The 23,667-nt window shown below is 40.4% G+C and overlaps 1 protein-coding gene across 2 annotated transcripts in view; it reads left to right on the top strand.

Annotated features, from left to right (window-relative positions):
* znf385b (zinc finger protein 385B) overlaps positions 1-23,667 on the top strand; it is a 64,224-nt gene that overhangs the window by 8,923 nt on the left and 31,634 nt on the right. For both annotated transcript variants that reach the window (XM_085248433.1, XM_085248432.1), the window contains exons 2-4: positions 18,934-19,071; positions 19,168-19,311; positions 19,508-19,621. In XM_085248433.1, the coding sequence (XP_085104559.1) occupies positions 18,936-19,071; positions 19,168-19,311; positions 19,508-19,621 (394 nt within the window). In that variant the 5' untranslated portion in view covers positions 18,934-18,935. The remainder of the gene's footprint in view (positions 1-18,933; positions 19,072-19,167; positions 19,312-19,507; positions 19,622-23,667) is intronic.

Raw genomic sequence — 23,667 nt, 5'->3', positions numbered from 1 at the left:
TGCATGTAAATAGGATGGCAGTGATGAAGTGTTTCCGTGCGACTCATGTCTCTGAGGTATCACAAACGCACAAACACACACACACACAAACACACTGAGATTTTGAAGGTCACACTGCACAATACACTCTCACACGCTGTGTCATCAGTTGAGAGACTGTGGAAAGTTGTCAGGAGTTCCACCTGTCAGACAGACACTCGGACCACGTCCGCACTAATCCAGCTGGTTCTGAAATTATCGTCCATGTTCGGGATTTTTGTGCTCTGAAACAGCTGAAACAATAAGAAAAACATATTATCTTTTGGTCTGGGTTGGTCAGGGGCAATGTGCAGGATGGAAGACCTTGTTTGTAAGCTGAATATCAAAGAAAAGACTGCAAGAATGGCTTTTGCATACACAAAATCATAAAATCTAATGTATAGTCCTCTAAAATAGGGTAACATATTGTATCATTGTTTCCTGTGCAATTCTGACAATCCTTTTATGGAAGGATTATTCATTGAACTGCTTATAAGCTCAGAGACATCCAGAGGACACTTCAGGAAGTCACTGTCCTTGAGGCGGTCGGGCATATAATGTTTTGTAAAATGACAAAATGCAGGTGGTGAAAAGATATTGATGGATACTCATATGTCATCTCTTTAAAGCTTGCCTTCTCTCATGCTCATCTCAGAAATCATTTTTTAATATATAGCTGATCTCACAATTTAATACTTGTCATTGACATGTTCTTATATTTTTATCACCATATAATTAAAAGAGCAGAAACTATTGAATTGATCCCACAAGTTCTTCTTGTTAACGTACAGATAGTAACTTCTGTTCTGCTGCACTCAGACTTGAAATTGCTGTTTTGCTGATCATAGGGCCATGTGAGAGAATCAATATAGCTACAGTATTGTGCAAAAGTATGGAGTGACCCTGGATGTCTTTATATTTAGCTTCCCAGCAGCCAGATTTTGTTGTGATTTTTAAAGTAGTCTTGAGCAATACTTCTCCAGGTTTTCTGAGGGTCTTTCAAAGTTTTTATTCCAATATTTTAAGATGATTTTTAACAAGCAACTTTACATTGATCTATGAGTCATTCAAGCGTGAAAAGGGCACCTAACCCAAGAGATAAGCCAGTGTCGTGTCTACACTACACAGACAACTAAACAAAGAACCAATCTGAAATCTTATCATGAGGCACTCTGTTGCTAGCAGCCTGTCACTAAAACTCAGAGTTTGTTCCCATTTCTATAGTAGTATTTATGAGTAATGAGTTATCCAAAGATAACACAAGTAACTGGCATAAAATTGTATGATGATTTTGAAAGCACAATTAGCTGAAACCTTGGCGTATCCTAATATGGTGTGCAGTGTGTTCTCAAAGGATTTGAGGAAACTGGACAAGTGGAGGACAAATGAACATGTGCGGGCCTAAAAACTAGCAGATGAACAGCATCGGGTAGTCGTGTTCCATCAAAGACCTGACACAGAACCTGTTAGATGAATAATATCCCTCAATTAATCCATCAGGTGTTCACTGAAGCCTCAATACAAATGGTCTCAATGGAAAGAAGCCATTCTTACGGAAGGGAAACAGGGAGAAACGGCTGAGATAGGCCAAATTACACAAGAACTGGACTGAAAATCTGTGCCAACAAGTATTATACCGTGATAAATCCAAATTTGAAATTGTTTGTTCAAATTGTCATTAATATGTAGAGGGGAGCGGGAGCGGTGTCAAAATTAATGAAATTTTGTATACAGAAAGAATTCGTATTGGTAACAACTTCATTTTTCAGCTTGACAATGATTATAAACACACTGAAAATCCAGTAAGAATATACCTGGATAGAAAAACGCAGAATACAGATCTCTGGTTTGGAGCTGCATTTCAGTCAGTGCTGTGGATCTTGACAAAAGTGGTAGCAATCAATCTGTAAGTACTGATTTTGATTCACCATACAGGACCATCTGGAGAACATCTAGATTAATTTTTCAGCATGACGATGATCCCAAACACACTGACAATGTAGTAAAAGCATACCTGGATCGGAAAACACACAATGGACCACTGTCAGTAATGGACTGGCCTCCCCAGAGCCTGGACCTCAACACTATTAAAGCAGTGTGGGATTTTTTTGACAGAGAACAGAACAAAAGGCAGCCAACATCCAACAAGTCCTTCAGGAAGAAATTAAAAGAAAGATTGGCTAAAAGAGTTCAGACTGTAATGAAGAAAACGTGGTCATACCAAATAATATAAAGAAAAGAAGCTTAGCCTCAGACTTTTGCACACTATTGTACATGTTGATGAAAACTATGGTCTGTGGTTTGATACCATCACATTTTAAAAAAGCGATTATGGAGAATGTGTTCAGGAAGCTGGCGTGGTGAAGGATAAATATGTTATTCTGCTTTATTATTACTGTCAACAACTCTTAAAATCCAAAACCAATGCTTCTGACACTCAAGAGACAGTTTCTGCAACTTCCCCAATCTGATCCACCATTCAAACTCTGTTTATGCATTTATCAGCGGACAGGGAGGAAACATAGTAGATTCGAACTTCTTTCCTTTTTGAATTGAATTGCCCCTGCTTTTGTGTGTGTGTAGAAATAACGGTAGTCTGCTGTTAATCACATATTTTAAACAGGTTTAACCTACTCTGTTATTTCACTACTATAAATTTAAAAAAATCTAGTAAAACCCCTGGACCTCTGCTTCAAGTCCAATGTTTCCTTTATAGAATACACATTTTTCTGAGGAGGCTCAGTAATGACACAGAGCTAATTATCGCATTTGCTGGAAACCCTCTTGAGCAATAGAATAATCCACATTTTATACTGTAGAGACTGTTTAATCCTCTGACCCCCTAAGACAGAGGGATGGTGTGTACTGAGTGAAGCTGTGTTTGTTCAGTCTAATGAAAGAGCATGTCACCCAATGCGGTAGTATGGCAGTAGAGGTTTCTGGACGTGTGTTAAGCTCCTTGGCACAAAGACATGAGCTATACCAAGCTTTACACACACAGTGCCTGTTAGGAGATTCATTGCTCCTTTTTGGCCGTTAAAGTTGCACGTTTAGCAAGTAACATTCACCAAAAACAGAAAGAGTAAAGATTTGTTTAGTGGATTGACTGGTCCTGTGTTGAAATACCTGCCACTCAGTCAGGACGACTGTGTGTGTCAACAGGAAAACATCAGTAAAGTTAACACCATAAAACACAAAGTCACAATGTCCTCAACATGAAGGTGACGGGTGTTCCGTTTATAGAAAAGGTGGCACATTTTCACACTTAACATCCTCTCCTCTGTGATGTCATTCAGTCTGCTCTAAACTTCAACGCGCTGTCTGAAATACCTTTAGAAGAGGAGAAACTTAAACTGTCTGCCAAGGTGTGCGTTTCTGCTTTTGTCTTGTGTTTCTTCCTCCATTAGTTAAGTGGAACAGCTGTTGAATGTTTGATAAGTCAGCATGTTGAGAAAGAAATGATGCCATAGTCATCTTCTCATCTATTGGGCAAAGTAGATGCTTTTTTCTGGCCTCAACTTTGAGTCCTTAGCTTCTGTTACTGTGAATAAAATTGATGCACATTTTGGGCGGTTGTTATCTTAGACATTTCCACTGGGAGTCCGGTGACTGAAGATTGGCGGTGTAACCTGTGGAGGGAGGCCCCACTTTGGTGTGCTTTGCAAATTAATTATTTACTAGGCTGAATTTGCAAGGAGGCACAACACTGATTAACAGAGTAAAATGACAACCAGACATAGTAGCTCATCTGGTTTAAGAGCCATCACAGTTCACATGTTATTCCAGGGGAAGAGGCTGTTTCACGTTTTGCGTTATTTCATTCTGTCGTGTTTCTTCATGATGATTGACAACGACAAATAAAGAACGTGTAACCTTAACTTTGATATCAAAACTATCAGAATTATTTTCTGAAATCCAATAAGCTGAGGTACAGTAGGCTGTAGGACTGCTAACACAGTCTCTCTCTGCTAGCTCTTCTCTCTTTTCTAGTAGCAGAAGTTACAACCTGTAACTTCTGTAACTTCTGTATTCTACCATCAGTGGTAGAATGTGGAGACAGTTGCAGCTGTCTCCACGTTGGATGCCCCATTTTTGTTGAAGTTCTGTAGATACATGGGTTATAAAGAAAATTCATACTCAGATATTAATTGATGCTGAAATTAATGTTAATTTATATACACATTTCACATTACATAAGACAGACATTTCCGACAGTATTGACAGGAGGAAGCCATCTATGCTTCCTCCAGCTGACTCACAAATTCACAAAGCACCACCGCAAACAGTCAGACAGACGGCTCTTCCCCTCTCTAACAGCTGAAGTAGTTAATGTTCATAATGCTAAACAACACTTTAGGAGGAATTTCAGAGTTGATTAAAGATCAGAGTTGATCCAGTTTCAACAACACTGAAGTATTAAGCAGTTATAAACATGAACCTGGCCAGTGCACATGTTACCATTAACCGTTTAATCATTAGCAATTACCTAATAGCCACATTACACTAATATTAGTTAATGCTAACATAACATTAGCCTGTTATCATTAACTAACTAGCGGACTGTGGTTCAATAAAGGGGATGATTACTCTAGACTGAAGGGGATGCAGATAGAATATTGAGCCATGAGATTTGGAGAGCTGGGCGGGTTGGTGGCCGTGCAGAACAGCGGTGGAACTGTAGCTAAACTGAGCAGAGAGTCCAGACTGTGGAGGACTAATAATTGGTATGTACTACCAACAGTGGTATATAATTGGTGTACACTACCATCAGTGGTATATAATTGGTGTATACTACCATCAGAGGTATATAATTGGTGTACACTACCATCAGTGGTATATAATTGGTGTACACTACCATCAGTGGTATATAATTGGTGTGTACTACCATCAGTGGTATATAATTGGTGTGTACTACCATCAGTGGTATATAATTGGTGTGTACTACCATCAGTGGTATATAATTGGTGTACACTACCATCAGTGGTATATAATTGGTGTATACTACCATCAGTAGTATATAATTGGTGCATACTACCATCAGTGGTATATAATTGGTGTGTACTACCATCAGTGGTATATAATTGGTGCATACTACCATCAGTGGTATATAATTGGTGTGTACTACCATCAGTGGTATATAATTGGTGTACACTACCATCAGTGGTATATAATTGGTGTATACTACCATCAGTAGTATATAATTGGTGCATACTACCATCAGTGGTATATAATTGGTGTGTACTACCATCAGTGGTATATAATTGGTGCATACTACCATCAGTGGTATATAATTGGTGTGTACTACCATCAGTGGTATATAATTGGTGCATACTACCATCAGTGGTATATAATTGGTGTACACTACCATCAGTGGTATATAATTGGTGTATACTACCATCAGTAGTATATAATTGGTGCATACTACCATCAGTGGTATATAATTGGTGCATACTACCATCAGTGGTATATAATTGGTGTATACTACCATCAGTGGTATATAATTGGTGCATACTACCATCAGTGGTATATAATTGGTGCATACTACCATCAGTGGTATATAATTGGTGTACACTACCATCAGTGGTATATAATTGGTGTACACCACCATCAGTGGTAGATAATTGGTGTATACTACCATCAGTAGTATATAATTGGTGTACACTACCATCAGTGGTATATAATTGGTGCATACTACCATCAGTGGTATATAATTGGTGTACACTACCATCAGTGGTATATAATTGGTGTACACCACCATCAGTGGTAGATAATTGGTGTATACTACCATCAGTAGTATATAATTGGTGTACACTACCATCAGTGGTATATAATTGGTGTATTCTACCATCAGTGGACAGCAATGATATTCTGATGTGCTCACACACACTCACAGAGAGGTCAGAGGAGTTTTTTTTGTGAGGAACAGCCAGTCGAGTGAGACGACTGTCAGTAGATGCTCAGAAGAGTGCAAGTGGTAATCTCTATTATTAGACTACAGATTATACTAAATGAGCTACAACTGCAGACATGCACACACGCACACATACACACACTTATCTTTGGATTATAATCCCAGGCCCACAATCTCCATCTGGCTCAACCAATCATGTCCCACCAAATCCTGCACAGCCTGCTGGGTAACCTACATTCAATAGTGTGTTTATCTGTGTTTGTGTCTGCGTGGGTGTTTGTGTGTGTGTGTGTTTGTGTGTGATTGTTGGTGGTAATCCCCAACAGTCTGTAATAGAGGAACATCTGGTTTATCTCATTGACCCTGAGGTTTCCTTTTTTTGGGAGGTGAAAAACAGAATATGAAAAAAATAACATTTACAGATACTTTTATCTGTAAATAATTAATGTACATGTCATTAAAAAGACCTCAACTGAATGAGTATCATATTAGCCTAAAATTAGCCTAGTGGGGAGTTTTTGAGACAGAAAAACAAGAACAACACCTATAAGAGAAACTAGTCTACGGTGGTGCTGTTTTTCTTTTTTCACCTCAGAATGTGAGCTTTACAACATAAAACATTTAATTTCAACTGATTAATGTTCATAACTGTGTTGATGGGTCTAATGATTTCACAGTATATTTCTTCCTCTAAGTCTGCCTGTGGCTGAAGGGGACAGGAAGGCGGTTCATTAGTGTCGGGGCCCCTGGGGTCTCGGGTGCCTTTGTTAGCAGTAGCAGTCAGTGCTAGCAGTGCAGTCCTGGATTTTAGTGTGGAACTGGAGGTTCACCTTGAGCAGTTAGTGTCAGGTCCTGATGGAGCAGAGCAGCTATTTAAAGACAGAGCTGAAGTCACATTGTCCTGAAGTGAAGGTTGGACGTATAAAACAATCTCGCTGCGCCTCCTGTTATAAATACGTATGTGTTTAATCTGTACAATATCATTTCAGGCATAAACATGAGAGGATTAAAATTCATACAAACACACCCTGAATCTAAACATGAGCCAAATAAAATCCCAGAAAACAGTCTGAGTTCACAATGAGAGAAACAGTTAATAAATCAATAATAAGTATAAGAAATAATCAGATTAATTAAGGCAGTTATCATAATGACCTTTTAATGTGGTCTCCCTTATTAATCTGAAAAGGGGATGTGATAAAATAGATTAACAGATGTGACCTACACATGCACAGGTTATGTTTTTACTCGAACACTTTTCTGCTCATTCACCCTTTCACACACACTCTCACATCAGTGACAGCGGTCCTGCAGTGCAAGACTCTTGCCTGCTACTGTGAGCTGCTTTAGTCCTTTTTCACTGGAGAGTGGCTGGCCTGGAAAATCTCCAGTCACTAGGCAAAAATGTGAATTCCCTGACCAGCTGACGAGTGGTTGCTGGAAGGTTGCTGAGTGAAATTGGTTGCAATGAAGGTGCAGCGCCAAAAAACTGTTTATGATTGCTCTGATCACCAGCGGTTTGCATGGAAGATGCTGACTTGTCTGGAAATACTCACCATTTACTAGAAAAAGAGCTCCACAAACCCAAAATGGAGATTGTTCACCTTAAGAAAAAATATTCATTACCAAAGAATGGTCTCAGCCTCAGCCACAACGCAGCCAGTATAAAACAATACTTCTATTGGGGCTGTCTCTTAACTTATCAAAAGAGAACTGGTGATATCTGATGACATGTCAGCTGTGCAACATAAATATGCTTAAATGGACGATTGTCCATTAAAATAATCCTCAGTTGACCTTTTTTTTGCTCTTGGCATGTACTTTCAGAGTGTTTGCAAACTAGTCAGTAACTTACATGCAAAGTACTGGCAACTGTGGCAATCTGCTTGTGACCAAAGCAATTACATGGAGGTTTTCAGTGCAGCACTTCATACGTCTTTGGTACCACTCACTCACCTGTTGCAGGCTTGTGTGACTCAGGCCTTAGTTTCTGTCACATCACGACTGCTGGTGTTTCATATTAAAATCAAATTTTTTTAAATTATTTTTGTGTGTGTTGGTTTCTATGTGGTTGGGTTATATCTGGACCTCCATCAAAAATAATGACTCAAAAATGTGTCTGTGATTTTTTTCCACCAATCCATGATTTTCACATCTGAAGATGTCTGCATGTTGTTTATTTGATCTCTGCAGACGCCCACGTGCAAAATCTGACGCCGTGCGCACCGACTGTGCTCGAGCTTCAAAAGCAAACCGGACACTAGCTTTGTGCTCCATATGTACTTCATAATGTTTAGATTAGTCAAGCAGTTTGCAAATGCGGTTTGCTTCAGGAGGTTGCCGTGATGCTGTGTATTCATTCAAATGCTTATCCACTGGAAAAAATGAACTTTTGTGGTAAAAAAAAAGTTTAAATACTTACATTACGAGGCGTTTAGTGTGCTTTGGAGATTGCCAGAAAATAGCAATGGCATAAATAGTTTTAAAACTGTGTGTTTATTAATCTAAACCTGCTGAGAGGCAAACAGTAGCTCCCTTTTTGACAGTGACGTGAATAAAGAAAATTTTATCTTTTTTTTAATGTAGGAGAAAGAGCGAGGTTTTAGAGACAACACGGACAGAAAATTGAGCATTTGGGCAGAGGACAGTGTGCCTGCAGGCAGTCATTCATGTGAGTACTTGCATCACTCATGAAGTGAGGACCTAAATCTGTTTGCACAGTCACACTGTGGGCAGAAAACAAGTCTACATAAATCATTACATTTCATAGGGGAAGACTTAAGTTAAGGATTAGGGAAAGTCTACAGGAAATGAATGTCAGTCTGCACGATGTCCTCTAATGTGATGGAAAAACAACTCTGTGTGTGTGAGGACTGACCACAGTGACATCACCGGCAGTGTTTTTACAGCACAGCGTTTCTCTGACAACCACAAAACAGTCACACAGAAGTCTGCACTGTCTGCAAACGTGTCATTCCACCTGTTGGAGCTTTTCATTGGGCTGCCGTGACTCCTTAATTCCCTTGTTTGTGTCTCTTCCTCACAACTCTAAGGATGGAAGAACTTCATTTTCCTAATGAGCAATGGGCTTTCGCTATGGGCAACAACTTAACTTTCCTATAATGAGGTGTAAAAACAAAAAGAGCAGCCGTTTTGTTTAAATAAGAGTGCATTTCATGTGATTTCTGCTCTTCCAACATTTATTATATTACAAGTCTGCTGTGGCCTCATGAAAAACGATTCTGAGAAATAACAATTATTATATTTTTACTAATGTCCACAGAGGGATTTTATTTTATAATAATCCTTCACAGACCTTAAATAACAAGCCGAGCTCAGCAGAATATGTTAAAGTAAGAGGCTACAGTGCAAAAACAGTCTGTGATTAAACTCCGGTAAGAATTGCTCATAACAACATTTTCCAGTGGATGATTAAGAACAACTGGTGAGACATGTAGCTCCATAAGCAGGAGTTTCTATTCACTTTTTTACGGGGCGTATGGATTCGAAGCTTTAATTTTTGAGTTATTTTCAAGTCAATCGATAATATAAAAGCTTCCTCATGTTTTTACATCTTACTCTTCGTCTCCTTGGAGATGCTCACAAGATTAATATCCAAAGTGATGGTAAACCTCACCCGATTCCTTGTTATACATCTCCGGAGACAGGAGAAAGCACGAGAGTGGGAATCACCTCGTGTGTCCTCACGGTGCGTTCAGGTTTCGGCCCCCTGCAGCTCTTCAGATTCACTTTAGCCGGAACACGAATGTGATCTCATCCCCCTGGTAGTGCTGTGTGTGGCTTTATGTGAAATGCTGCTCATATACAGATATGGATGTGGTATTTGGCTAATTCCTGCACTGAATGCCAGCTCCAGCATCCAGGCTTAAGCTTTCTTCTTGCTACAGTAAGCCATAAGCTAGTCTGAAGAAGGGGTAAGGCTGATGCTCAACATAAACTAGAAGACAATGAAAACAATCTGGCAGTGCACCACCTTTTATTCAAAGACTGGAGAACTTTGAGGCTTTTGATTTGCAAAACTGGAACTAGATTTCTTTTGAGACTATTTCCCATCATGTCCCGGATATAAATTTACAAGAACAAATATTGAAGACTGAAGTGGAAGTAGGGGCTTGGTGCAACATTTGACTGATGTCTTCCTGTATGTGATTGATCTTAAGCTGTTAAACATTCTGGATTTTCTTGTAAGTTCGAAGTTTTCTGGCCACCGTACACTAAATGATTAAATTGAAAAGAGCATGCCAGTTTCAAGAGTTTACTGTGACTCTCAGTAATTGCCTATGAGACTGGAATTGTTTGGAAACTGAAGGTGTAAGGCTGACATAAGTCACTTCTGCATAACTTGTAGGATTTTAGCAAACATGTAGCACTATTGCACTTCTTGTGTCGACCTTAAAACAAGACTTTTAGGGGAGTATTTGGCTGGACATATCGAGTAATTTGAATACATGTAGGTTTTGCACATAATTTTTTTACATAAGTACAATGCAACCGAATCTGGTCAAATGAAATATACTTGGTTGGTATAAATTCACTTTGTACTAAGCATATTTTATTTGATGATTCATTATTTCAATAAGCAAACCTTTAATTTTCTATATTTCTGCTGCATTTTACTCAAAATTATTGCTTGACGTTTATGAATTTTAAGGCTTATTTTTGAGAGCAGGTCACTATCTTTGTGAATGAAAGGATTGTACAGTGTATAATAAAAACAGAAACAATGTATGTTCAGAACAGCAAGATTCTAAAAAATGCAACAAAATAAGCAGATACAATGAAAGCACAGTGAGTCTCAGTGAGAGCATGTAAAAGAACATCAGTATGCCAAAATGCTGACATTATTAGTGGATTAGATTCTCATTTGCATGGTATTTAATTTAGCAGTTGTTTTCACTCCTAAAATTCTAGTGTCACGATAACGCTTGTCTTACTCATGAAAGATGAGGCTGAAAATCTGTTTATTTCAGTTATTTTTTGGATGATATAAAAAACTTTTGCCTGTTTAATCCCTTTAGAAGCTAACATGACGTAACATTATAATGTTTTTTTTAATTATAATGTAATACTGTTACAGAACTGACTTGTGATGATGCTTTCAGTCAGATTGCTCTTTCGTGCATTACAGTGTTTTATTATTATGCTTGGTTGATTAGGTTTGGAACTGTCGTGGTTTTACACATGAATGAACTGAACTTTTAAACCTTTAAAAATAGAGTTAAAACAAACCAGATGCAGTAGAACCGGCTTTTGTATTTTACGTGTTGACAACTGGAATCATTAAACATTGTTACAGTGGTTTTGTGAGTTGGTCCCTAGCTGTGTTACAGCTTTGAACAGAAAAATTAGGCCTGAATTGAGCCTTTCTGGTAGCTCTTCCCCACAATAACCTCCATAAAGGCAGTGTTTAGCTTGTAGTTTCAGGTCAGAGCTATTCCACTTTTGGTTTTGAGGTTAGACATGAATTAGTTTGCTGAGAGTTGACCTTGTACATTCTGCTGGAGGGAAATCGCAGCCTTCAAGAAAGCTCTCTGTGTGCAAATGAAAGAAAGAAAGAAAGACTAAGCAGATATTAAAACATTTATATGGAAACTGTTTGGTTAGACTGATTCGTCCAGTTCTGACCCCTCCTCCCCTCAACACAACAAAACAAGAATATATGTGAAAAATAGCAATGGAAAGATTTTTTTCTGATTTGACCTCTTTCAAAAGACAGCTGTGAAAATATGTGTATTGTATCAGTGTGCATCGCCTCAGAAACTGCAGTGAGGCAACAGTTTGTCACAGTGACATTTTTCAAGACCTTACAGCAGAAGAAGATACGGCCTGCACGCAATTACTCGTGTGGTTAAGAATGTGTTTTACTTTTAAACAATGTGACACTGTTTTGCAGTGAGAATATACAATTTATATATTCACAAATGCAAAATTTGTAACGAGTTTGTTCTGATGTTGGATCTCAGATTAATTCAGGGACAAACATCACACTATATCTAGTACTTTGTTTCAACATTTCTGCTGCTGGCTACCGCTTCGTATGCTGTGTGTGTCTTTGACCACTGTTATTACCAGTTCCAAGCCTCGGGGTGAGAGACAGCCACTCTCCGATGTCTCTCTGTCTTTTCAGATCTCCATTAGTTTCTTTTCCCTGTCCTCCCCTGAGGTTACGCTGTGTGCGTGCACGCACGTGTGTCTATGCGGTGTCTCTTTCAGGGAACAGTGACATACATTGGTGCCCCTCGCCTCTTTATCTTTAACCCCAGCAGGATTCAGAGCTTTCCACTACTCAGACGAGCTCCTCATTTGTCCACTCGCAGAAATAAAAACACTGTGGGAGCAAGACAAGATCAGATTATATAAGATTTAACATGGGGAGAACTAGTATCGTCAATTATGTTGTCACATAAGCTGAAAAGCATCTCTGGTTTGAAAAAAACTCTTCAGACCAGAATAATGGTTCATAAAAGATTTCATACACCACTGAACAATAACACACGCCTGGTGGTTCCTGAAAAGTTGACATACATTTTGTACATAAATGGTTTTTAACTAACAATAGTCAGTTAACATTAATAGTAGTGCACATGTTGAGTGAAGCTGGCAGTGGCTTGAGCAGGACCTGGGCATTGTACGGCCTCCGGGCCACATCCGGCCCTTTGGTTACCCCTGACTGGCCCACATGAGGAAAATTGAAATGAAAAATAGACAGCATGCGGTTTTCCCATTTCAACATCCAAACACTCCTTCATAAGCTCCATCAGGGAATGAATTACTGTTTTTTTTTAATTTGTGGGAAATGATTTTAATGGTGACTGCTGTTTTTCAAAGTTTATTTAGGTACATGCATGCAAATGACTAGAGCTTCACTGTAAATGCATTGAAATGGATGTTTGTGAGACATGTGAGTTTGCTAGACCTGAAAAATGTCAGCTCGCATAAAAGAAAAACACTGATGCAGAATGTAGAATTTTTAACAAGACATAGACTTTGAAATATTTATTTAATGAAGGCAGAGGCGACGTCATGTTAAAGATACAGATACAGGTACATGGGCATTGTACAGTGAAATTGGAGCGGAGCTTATGTCTAAGCAAATTTAGAATCCATACATTCTTACTGCGTACTGTATTATTTAATTCCACAGAAATTAAATTAAATTCCACAGAATTAAATAATACAATAAACATGTAATATAATAAGATAATTATTTAAATAGTGAGCAAAATAGTGAGTATAATAACATTAAAATAGCAAATATGAAAGTATAAATACTCATAAATACACATACAGATCTGCTAAAAAGGTTATTACACTTGTTGGTAGGTAGCAGCAGCCATGGAATGTGGGTGTTATTGAATATTTTACCGTTTTGTACTAGATGTAATGTTACATTTGGCACCATTGTACTGAATATTACTGGTGTTGGCCAGAGGGGCCGATGGCGCGATATGGCAGCCTCGCTTCTGTCAGTCTGTCCCAGGGCAGCTGTGGCTACAACCGTAGCTTGCCTCCACCAGTGTGTGAGAGTGAGAGTGAATGAATAGTGGAATTGTAAAGCGCTTTGGGTGCCTTGAAAAGCGCTATATAAATCCAATCCATTATCCATTAATATTACACGTTAGTTTGTGGATCGGATTGATGGGAAGAATTTAAGAGTTACAGTTTGAATGAGGGGAAAGATGCAAGAATGGCTGACGCAGAGTAGGAATCGACATCTAAACCTTTGCTAGCTAAGCTAAAAAGTAACAAGGACTTTTTTTTTACCAAGCTTCACACGTCCATGGATGGAGCAGTCTAGGCCAGCTTAGTTATTCTGTCATGGGGGATTTATCAAATGCCCTGATGGGGGGAAAAAGCATTTTAAGAAAAGGATGTTTTCCCTTCCCATTGTCGCCAGTAAGTTCATGCTCTGAGTAGTTTGTTGAGTCTTTTTCTGTAAAATCTTTACCTTATTATGTGAGCCCGCCAAAACATTGTTGAGAGGATGCTGAAGGTTATAGAAGACATTAGTTATAAGCAGAGAAGAGATTTTTTGAAAAAAAAAATGATAGCTTGAAATTTGTCTTCTCAGTCAGGCTTGCACAAATAAGGTCAGCATGCATCACAGCACGAGACATACAGTTATGCAAAAATAAAAGATTTCAGAAGACTCGTTGCAGTTGTCTGAAAAACTAAGTCCTTGATTTAGTAGCTTGTGGAACCAACATTAGCAGCAATAACTTGAAGTAATTGTTTTCTGTATGATTTTATTAGTCTCTTACATTTATGTGGAGCACTTTTATTCCACTCTTCTTTATAAGGTTGCTTCACTTCATTGAGGTTTGCTGCCTTTTATTTATGCACAGCTCTGTTAAGGGCCTTCCACAGGATTTCAGGACTTTAACCAGGCCATTGCAGCACCTCGATTATTTTCCTTTTCAGCCATTCTTTTGTTTGCTGGTGTTCTTGAATTCATTGTCCTGTTTGAGCTCTAGTTGTCGGACAGATGGCGTCACATTTGACTGCAAATACTTTGGTGTCCAGAGGAGTTCATAGCTGATTCAGTGTATGCAAGATGTCCAAGACCAAATCATCACCCCTCCCCCACCGTACTTGATAGTTGGTTCCTCAGGTTTCTAGTTTGTTCAGATGCAACTTTGCAAACCTAAGCTGTGCTGTCATGTTCTTTTTAGAGAGGGATGCACTGATTTTTTCACAGGACAAAAAGAAGACAGTTTACATGAAGTAAACTGATTAAAAATACAAATGAAACAAAAAATCCCAACACCATTTATTTGCATTTTTTTAAGCATCGATGAGGTGAAGCGTTCCAATTCAAACCAGTTTTAGACTTTTCTAGGAATCTTTCCACGTCCTGAGAATGTAACTTGTCACCTTTTACTTGTAACCAGATTTAAACATAAAGGGGTGTTTTAAAAAGCTATGAAGGGCCGACTGGATTTAGCTTCTTGGCATGACTAGTGTAGACAGACACCTACTTGCGCTCATTAATGTCACTTTGTTCATGTTTCTAACTAGGGATGGGTACCGGTGTGATGACACCGGTTCTGACATAAACGGTAGTAACCAGACCGAAAAGCAGCGCACATTTCGGTGCTTTATTTCGGTGCTTTTTTTTTCCTGAGCTGTGATACACTTTTAGCCAATTGTTTTACGTTTCCGAGGATAGTAGGCGGGGCCAGGTACGTACGTTCTGTTAGAGCAGAGCTACAGATTAAAAATGTCCAAGGCGAAGCGTTAAAAGTCTGGCTGTACTTCACAGCAAAATATGCAAACTCAGCAGCCTGCAACAAGTGCTTTAAGCTGATACTGTGATACTGTCAAAGGAGGTAACACCTCAAATCTGATGAAACACCTGGCGACGCATAGCGTTTTTTTTTAAAGCCGAGAAATGCGCCGTATTTGATGGCAGCAGCAGCCGTTCTACTCTGCGTGAGTAGCTTAATGTTGTTCGTGTGTAATTTACGTTGAGTAGGCTAACCACGTTATTACATTAATGCATGTAAGGTGAACTAGCAAACATCATCATAGCTACATGCAGCTGTCTTCTTGTTTGATGGCAGATACTCCCTTCACCCTGGCCAAAAAGGCTAAAATGACCAAAGAAAAAGTGGAAAACAGTTAAACATGAGAGGTTTTTGGACAAAGTTTGTGTTTTTTCCATTGTTTAAGCACTGCTTCCAGCCAAGAGTGATACCATATATGCCCCATAGCTGCAGAAAAGGCTAACATTGTTATCTTTTTACAAAAAAACAGCTGAACATGAGAGGTTCTTGGACCAATTTTGTGTTCTCCATTCTTTAAGCACCGGTTTGAGCACCGTTTGAGCACCGGCACCGTTTCAAAAGTACCGATTTGGCACCGGTATCGGATAAAACCTAAACGATACCCATCCCTATTTCTAACAGTGGCCACTCATGTTAAAAGTGTGACCACTGGTAGAATAGAAGAAGCCCCAGCGGCCCTAATGGCGTTATTCCCATAGAGCACTGTTGTAAAAAGGGTGTGTAAAACTGTTGACACCTCCAACTGCAAAGAAGGCTGATTATTATGTTTTTGTATCTATCTTTTTAATCCATAGCGGTATTATAGCTCTAACTGGAGCTTTATTTGGTCTGCTTCATCCCAATGTAAAGTTAAAGGCTGAGTGTTATGATGTCTGTTAGGTCAGTGATGCTCAGTGGGCTGCACAGTATGGAAGCGAGGGGGCAGGCGGGGGGTTGCCATCAGCTGAACACTTTTAATTCAAATGAGTAGGTGCCATCTTTGAGTTTAGTATTCAGTTCTCGACATTCATTATGGTCTTGCACTTCTGGATTTAGCAGTCACAGTCTGAGATTCACACACTGACAGAGATGATGGACTGCATTTCACCGCAACATTAAGGACATGCAGATGAGGCTGAAACTCAGTCAGGTGTTTCTTTGAAGTCTTTTCCAGGTTGGTGAGAAGCTCTACCTGAACATATTTCTACTTTTCCTCATCAGTCACGAATTACATTGTTGCTTGACCAGTGTCAGTGTGTGTGTGTGTCTGTGTGTGTGCTTATGTATGTATGAGATTATAACCCACAGCTGGCCTCTCTGATTACTGACTGCCTGGTCAGCCTGGATTAGACTCACACACACACACACACACACACACACACACACACACACACACACACACACACACACACACACACACACTCTACAACTGAGAAGCTAAACACACATTTCATTTGGATCTTGAACTCTCAGTTCACTGACTTAGTCTTTCTCTGTCTGCGTCTTACTTTGTGCGTTTGTGTGTGTGAGAGTGAAGATGTGTGCATGTAGTTACCTGTGTGTGAGAGTGTGTGTGTAACTCCCAGCTCAATAGAGCAGATATATTTAATCCTTCCCTTGCTGAAGCTGATGTCAGCATGAGCTGGCTCTCTCGCTCTGTGTGTGAGTATGTGTGTGTGTGTGCACGCGCGCGCACATTTTTGAAGCTAATTCATCACAGTGGCAGATTAACCAGCTGTCTGCAGAACATAAAGTCCACCACTAACAACCAGCTGGAAGAGGGAGCGAGACAGGAAGTGTCTCCTGATAACTGAACCGTGACATGGGTTGTTTTGTGTCTCTGCCTTACACATTAGAGTGTTAGTCTCTATTTACCTTTACAGCGCTAAATTCTGCATTACCAGTGAGCCTCAGTCTCTGTGTCTAACAAGACACAGGGAAACTGTGCATGACGAATTAACAAAGAAAAATCTGGAAAGTAAAACTAAGGGAGATGTTTCAAGCTACGCTCCTGTCCGATGCAGACTGAGCTAGATCTAAAACTGTCTTCCACCAGAGATCACTCCAGCTAGTCTCAGGCCACACCTGTTCTAGTGGCCAACCTCACAGAAATCCCATGGAGCTAACGGCACAATGGCAGGCTGAAATGGGCAAAGCAAAAGAACCCAAAAGGCTCAAATAGACAGACTTATGAGCCAAGGCAGAGCAGCATACCCAGCTCCTCACTTTGGGATGCAGAACAGTCAACAAGCAGGCAGTTGAAAAGTTGAGGAGGGGGTTCAAGAACAAGCCTTCTAGTCACAGGAGAGGCAGATGAGCAACGCAGCAGGTGACTGAAACTAGAGAAAAAAGAAGAAGTAGAACAGCTTGATTCTGACAGCAGTTTCTTCCTGTTGAAAGGGAGTTTTTCCCTGCCACTTTCACCAAGTGCTTGCTCAAAGGAGGTTGTTTGATTGGTAGAGTTTTCTCTGTGTTATTGTATGGTTTTTACCTTAAAATATAAAGCCACTTGAGGCCCTTTCTGTTGTGATTTCACGCTACATAAATAAAATGGAATGGGATGAGCAGGGCCTTTACTTTTATTCCTCGAGCTGCAAACACCAAATACCTTTCCTAACATTATTTAAGTCAGATTTCAGTAATTTAAACTTCACAATGGCTCAGACTATATGAGTGTAATGTAACCTGTCACAAATTCACATGAAAAAAAGATTGTCAGCACTGTTTCACACATTTTTTTGTAAAAATTTTATGTTTTTTATGTGCAGAAACTATAGTTTCACTCAAGCATAATGAGTTATTTTGTGCCGCTGTGCACACAGACGAAATCGAGTATCGATAGTAGAGGGAAGTAGACCTTGAGTTAGTGCCGTAATGATCGTGTCCCTGTATTTATATGAGTAATGTACATTGTGGCAGTAAACCAAACTAAATGAGAGGGTGTGTGTGTTTTATTGGAGGTCATGTGACTTGGCAGCGCTGCCAGGACAGCAGATGGACGCAGTCATGGTTTGACCTACACACACACATATGTCATGCTTCCTCTCTCTCCTCTTAGTCATTACTTCATCACTTTCCCTGTGAGCGTTTGATGCTTCGCGCTTTGTTTCACTCGTGTCTGTCCGTCCACCCGTCCGTCCCTCAGTGAGTCTTCCTGTTTAAGACATCCCGATGTTTGGTGTCACCTTCACGCTGGCGCTGCAGGCAGAGCTGCTATGTTGAATCACTTCAGTGCTATTTTGTGACGTTTCTCTTTATTTCTTTGCTAGTGTCTTTAAGATAATCTCTTCTAGTAACACATATTAACTGGTGTGATTAGGAAATTCAAGTTTCAGTTTCTTTGAAGGTCATCTGAGTGGATTTGCAACTTATTTAATTGAGAGTGACTCCTTACAGAGCTGGTAAACCTTTGGAGCTGGCACACTGACTCCTGATGTAGGCAAATTAAAATAACCCTAACCTTTTTGCACTGCTGTTTTATAGTTTTATATATTATTTTATAGCACATGCTTAGCTCATGTTCAGGTCAACAAAACCTGTATCATAAGGGTTTTTCTGATGGTCAGCTCTTCAATTCAAAGTGTCAAAGCTCATTCAAGTTAAAATGAAAAAGTAGATGTCTTTGGTGTTTAGTTATTTTAAACCTTAATGCAACTTTTGGGAGAATTATCTCCTAATAATTAAATAATTTGTGTTTCTCTCTCTTCTCGTCTGCAGGGATGAAGACTCCTCTCAGCCCCTCTCAGTTCCTGGACAGTGGTTACATCTTTGGCTTTGGAGGGATGTGTCAAGAGCTGATGGACACGCCCACACCTACGTCCATCAGTCTCTCTGTCCCACACGCTACATCCTCAGGTGACTGACTTGTTAAGTGACCGGCAGCACAGTATACCTCTGCAACTCAAGGCAAACGATGTAGTTTTCTCCTCTCGTCCCTGCTTTTCTTTTCAGGTCAGAGCGGGACGTACTCGCTGTGTGAGGTGTGCAACCTGCAGCTGACCTCTGCTGCTCAGGCCCAGCTGCACTACAATGGCAGGTCTCACCTCCGGAGAGTGAGACAGCTGCAGGCTGGAGACAACAGGCAGCAGGCAGCAGGTTTGTCATGTGACTGTCGTATCACAGCAGCGTCTGCATGAGCGCATGTAAAAATTGTGTTCCCCGAGATCCAAACAAAGATTTGAATGGAAAGGAAACTAAATAATAATCAAGTGTAGCAGCAGCAGCAGAGATTCTTCTTATTGTCGGCTCTTTATATGTTCTAATGGGTCTTTGATGTCTTTGATATGAGTAGGGGCCCAGTCCAGGTCTCTTCCCCAGGTCACAGGGCTCAGTTTTCAGCCTGCAGGACTAACTCCGACTCCCGGCTTAAGTTCAGGCCTCAGCGCTCCTTCCAGCACGACTGCAGGTAGGACCAGGGCGACATCTTGTTTTGCCTCACATTTTCAGTCATAAACTGACAGTCAGGTGATTCGTGTCCTGCGTGAGAGGAAATAACTAGTCTGTACTTTGCACTCCCATGCCAACCATCATGCCAGTTGTCAGGATACCCAGAGGGGCATTAAGAGCTAAACGGGACGTTAATTTGTAAAGTCTGACTGCTGTCTGCTGAGCAAGCGTGACTTTGGCTCATCATCATCAACATCTGCTGCCCCCTGGGAGAGGTTACAGTGTGTGTGTGTGTGTGTGTGTGTGTGTGTGTGTGTGTGTGTGTGTGTGTGTGTGTGTGTGTGTGTGTGAATGCTAGATTGGAGATTGAGGTCTGACAGGATAAACTGAACCCGCAAGTGACATCATCACTGCAGTTTTTTACGCAGCCTCTGTATGTTTAGCTCCGCCTCAGCATCTGCTAGTTATGTCAGCATTGTGAGCTATGCTGTGGCTGCTGTTGTATAGGCTGTGAGTCCATTCACTCTAAAATATCTCTGTTAAATTGATTATAATTCAACAGAGCAGTTCGTGACGGTTCCCAGTAGCTCTCAGTGACTTTTGTAATTGCCCGACTTGTCTTATAGTTAAAATAGAAATTAATATATATGAATACCTCAACATTTTTAAATAAAATAAAATGATTTAATGGTTTGGTTTAGTCTTAGTATTGCTGGGTCCCAAATTGAAAGCAATCGTCTTTAGACTGAAAAGATGTAAATTCAGAATTTTAAAATCCTTATTAAAACCACAACATTAAAAAATCTGTAAGAGGTTTAAGAATATCTAAGTCAACTATTAATACAAATTATGAGGTCATACAATACAGTGTAAGTGTTCTGTGTAAAGTATTGATGGAATATGATACAGAATGTGGATAATGTACAGCAGGGATCGGCAACCCTAGGCACGCGTGCCACAGCTGGCACACGAAGGGATAACTAATGGCACGGCCATAGCTGAACTGGCCATCGGGCCACCGGGCATTTGCTCGGTGGCCCGATGATTTTTTTATTTATTTTTTTGTAACGGTATAAACAATCAAAGGTGGTGGATTGGCCAGATGCTGGCCGGTGTATAAAAATAACCCAGTTGTTTGGTGGTGGCTATGGCGTAGCTTCCACAGATTCAGTAACATTAGCAAGTGGTGGAGGCCAGCGGGTGGATGAGAGAAAGGGGAGGCAGGAGGAGAGACCCGAGGCAGCCGCCGGTCCGAGTGTCAGGTGAACTGAACTTCAGGTAAGAAGTTATGACCTGCAGTCTATCTGGGTCAGATATAAACCAAGTTTAGGTGGAGTTTATTTTCGTTGTGCTGACTTTTTACAGTCAGTTACAATAACTCGTACTGCGTACTAGCTAGCATGAACTTTATTTTATTCATAAGTTAGTAGAGTTGCCAACCGTCCCGTAAAAAGACGGAATCGTCCCGTATTCAGAGAAAATATTACGCGTTTCGTATTGAGCTGAAAAGGAACACAGCTTGTACCGTACTTCAGCTAGAATGAAAAAAAGACACAAAGCTGGATTTATTCTGCCTTTACGCTGCACAGCTGCCTCTTCTTCCCTCATTCTCTCCTCCTGCCTCTCCTGTTTCTACTTCAATCATGAAACTGATCAATGATCAGCTGATCGGCTTTTCTCTCTTGTTTGTTTATCGCCCACTTTGCGCCAGAAAGAGGAAACCAGCGGATGTCGCGCTAAACAACAGCAGCACGTTTAAGCTTGATCAGCTGTTGTTAGAATTTATTTTATATTAATCTCTAGTATCAGCTGATGTTTGCTGGAGCCACAGCTGTAAAGCTGTTGGTCATGATATCGGTTTGGATATGTGGTGAGAGGGAAACATGCAGATGAAACCAGGAGATGTCCTTACTGAATCATCAGAGCTGAACAGATGATGGAGAAACAGGTTTACCTTTTAGGTGACATGAATGAGTTGAAGGGAAGTTATGAACTGTTTCTGAGAGACAAATAACACCAGGATCCTTTTTTCATGTAGCTGACAGCTGGTAACTGTGCAGGGGCGGGTCTAGCAAAGTGTTGCCAGGGGGGCAGGTAGGGCATTAACAGGGAGAGGGGGGCACAAAGAAATACTTTCTTATTTTCATTTAAAATGTCTGGCTGTTATTAAATAATTATCTGAAGCTTACAACCAAAGTTTTTATCTGATGTAAAATGTATAGAAATCATACATATACCAACAAGACTGTACATCACTGTCACAACAGCGTTTGTTTTCATTCAAAGGCTTTATGGCTTTTCCTATAATACCTGGTGGGCCGGTCTCTAGTCAAAATGCCCGGGCCAATTTTCTGTCCCAGTCCAGCTCTGGGCACGACACACAGTGAGTTAATCTGAGAAGGTGCATTAAAAAATAAATGGCCACACCAGCGGTGCACATCGCAAATTAGCTCGCACAGACACATTAGTTGTGCTGCTTCTTAATGACGGTATCTTAACTAACAACCCCAAGTACCAGATTCAACTTGTAATTGGCTAAAAATAACTTAGCCTACTGGTGAGAGGGACGTTGTTAGCTTTCCACATTCCGATGCTTCAGGAGCTTTCTGCTCAGCACAGCATCAGCACCACAGAAATACACGGATACATCCGTAGACTCAAGACAGAATTCACAATGTGTTTTCGGGACTTTCAGGTGTTTGTACCAATGTTTCCTTTTCTGATCAAACCAGAAAGGTTTAATGAGCAGTTAGATTTGTCTCGCATTAACTGGCTGAGTTAATGCCAGTTAATGCAACATCGAAGCAGCTGGAATCCACAGCTGTGCGTGTTCATGGAGCTTGCATTTTCACCTGCTGGACATCACTACCTGACAAGTTGAACTGTCTTCAGAACATTGCAGAGGCCTTATTGACAGTATTTGGCTCTACATATCTGTGTGAGCAGATCTTCTCTCACATGAGTCCTCAGGTAGCCGTCTGAAAGCTGGACACTCGGAGACCTGTGTCTCTGAGTGGGAGACCAGAGATCACATTAACATGTGTATCCCTGTATTAACAAAAATGCCATATTGGCCCAGTTTATTTTTCTTATCATTGTTGTGAGGAGACCATAAATAGCGTTTGCATTTTCTGTTGTACAGTTCATTTGCTGTTATGGATAAAAAGTGTCTTTTTTTTGTTTCAAAATAGCTGATAACTATTCGCTGATAGCTGCCAACATCTGCGAACAAATATAGTGCTATGAAGTTCTTCTATATAGTGTGTAACTGTTCATATAGAGCATTATTAAATTTATTGCTAATGCAATCATATGGCACACTGACTTCTAAGGAAATTTTAGATGGCACTCATCACCAGAAAGGTTGCCGACCCCTGATGTACAGGATCCTAAATTGTTAGTCTGAATATAAAGATCAAACCCTTAACATATTAATTCCAGTAAATATATCAAAAGCATTTGAATTCTTTATAACAGAACAATAGCAGCATTTCTCGCAGCGCCTTCTGCTGGTGAAGTTACAGCTCACATGCCTCGACCCCATTTAGCTGTTTGATCGGAGGAGACTGGAACAGCTTCGGAGCTTCCTCAGAGGTTAAGCCCCGCTTCTTTAAAGTCAAGCTGCTGGTCAGCAGAGCGAGAACGTGTTGTAAGATGTAAAGGAGTTAAAGTGGAGCAGCCAGCAGCAGGTCATTAAACTGGGACATGGCACCGCTTCGAATCCACCCCGACATCTCTCAAATGCATTGTGAACGTTTGGACGTCTGCGTGGAGACTAATACATTTAGTCTCCACGCAGAGCTGCTGTCACGGCATCTTTGTGTGACTCTTCCTGTCGGACTGTTCCAGTTTGTTGCTGAAAACACAAAGACGCAGGACACTTGTAAAAGTGTGCTGTAGTGTCGAGTGGAGCGAGAAACATACACCCACTGACACCTGTGTGTGTGCGAGTGCAGCAGATGTAATTATATACTGTGTGTCCATATCAGTGTGCAGGGTACAATAACGCTGATTAAAGATTAAATCTCTCTCTATTGGACACACACACACACACACACACACTCA

The sequence above is a fragment of the Mchenga conophoros genome, linkage group LG16 (assembly GCF_057382185.1).
Source record: "Mchenga conophoros isolate Kocher_MC1m ecotype Shallow Benthic linkage group LG16, M_conophoros_male_GT1.1, whole genome shotgun sequence".
Lineage (NCBI taxonomy): Eukaryota > Metazoa > Chordata > Actinopteri > Cichliformes > Cichlidae > Mchenga > Mchenga conophoros.
Note: the sequence above shows the minus strand (reverse complement) of the source record. Positions and strands in the feature narration are given on the sequence as shown.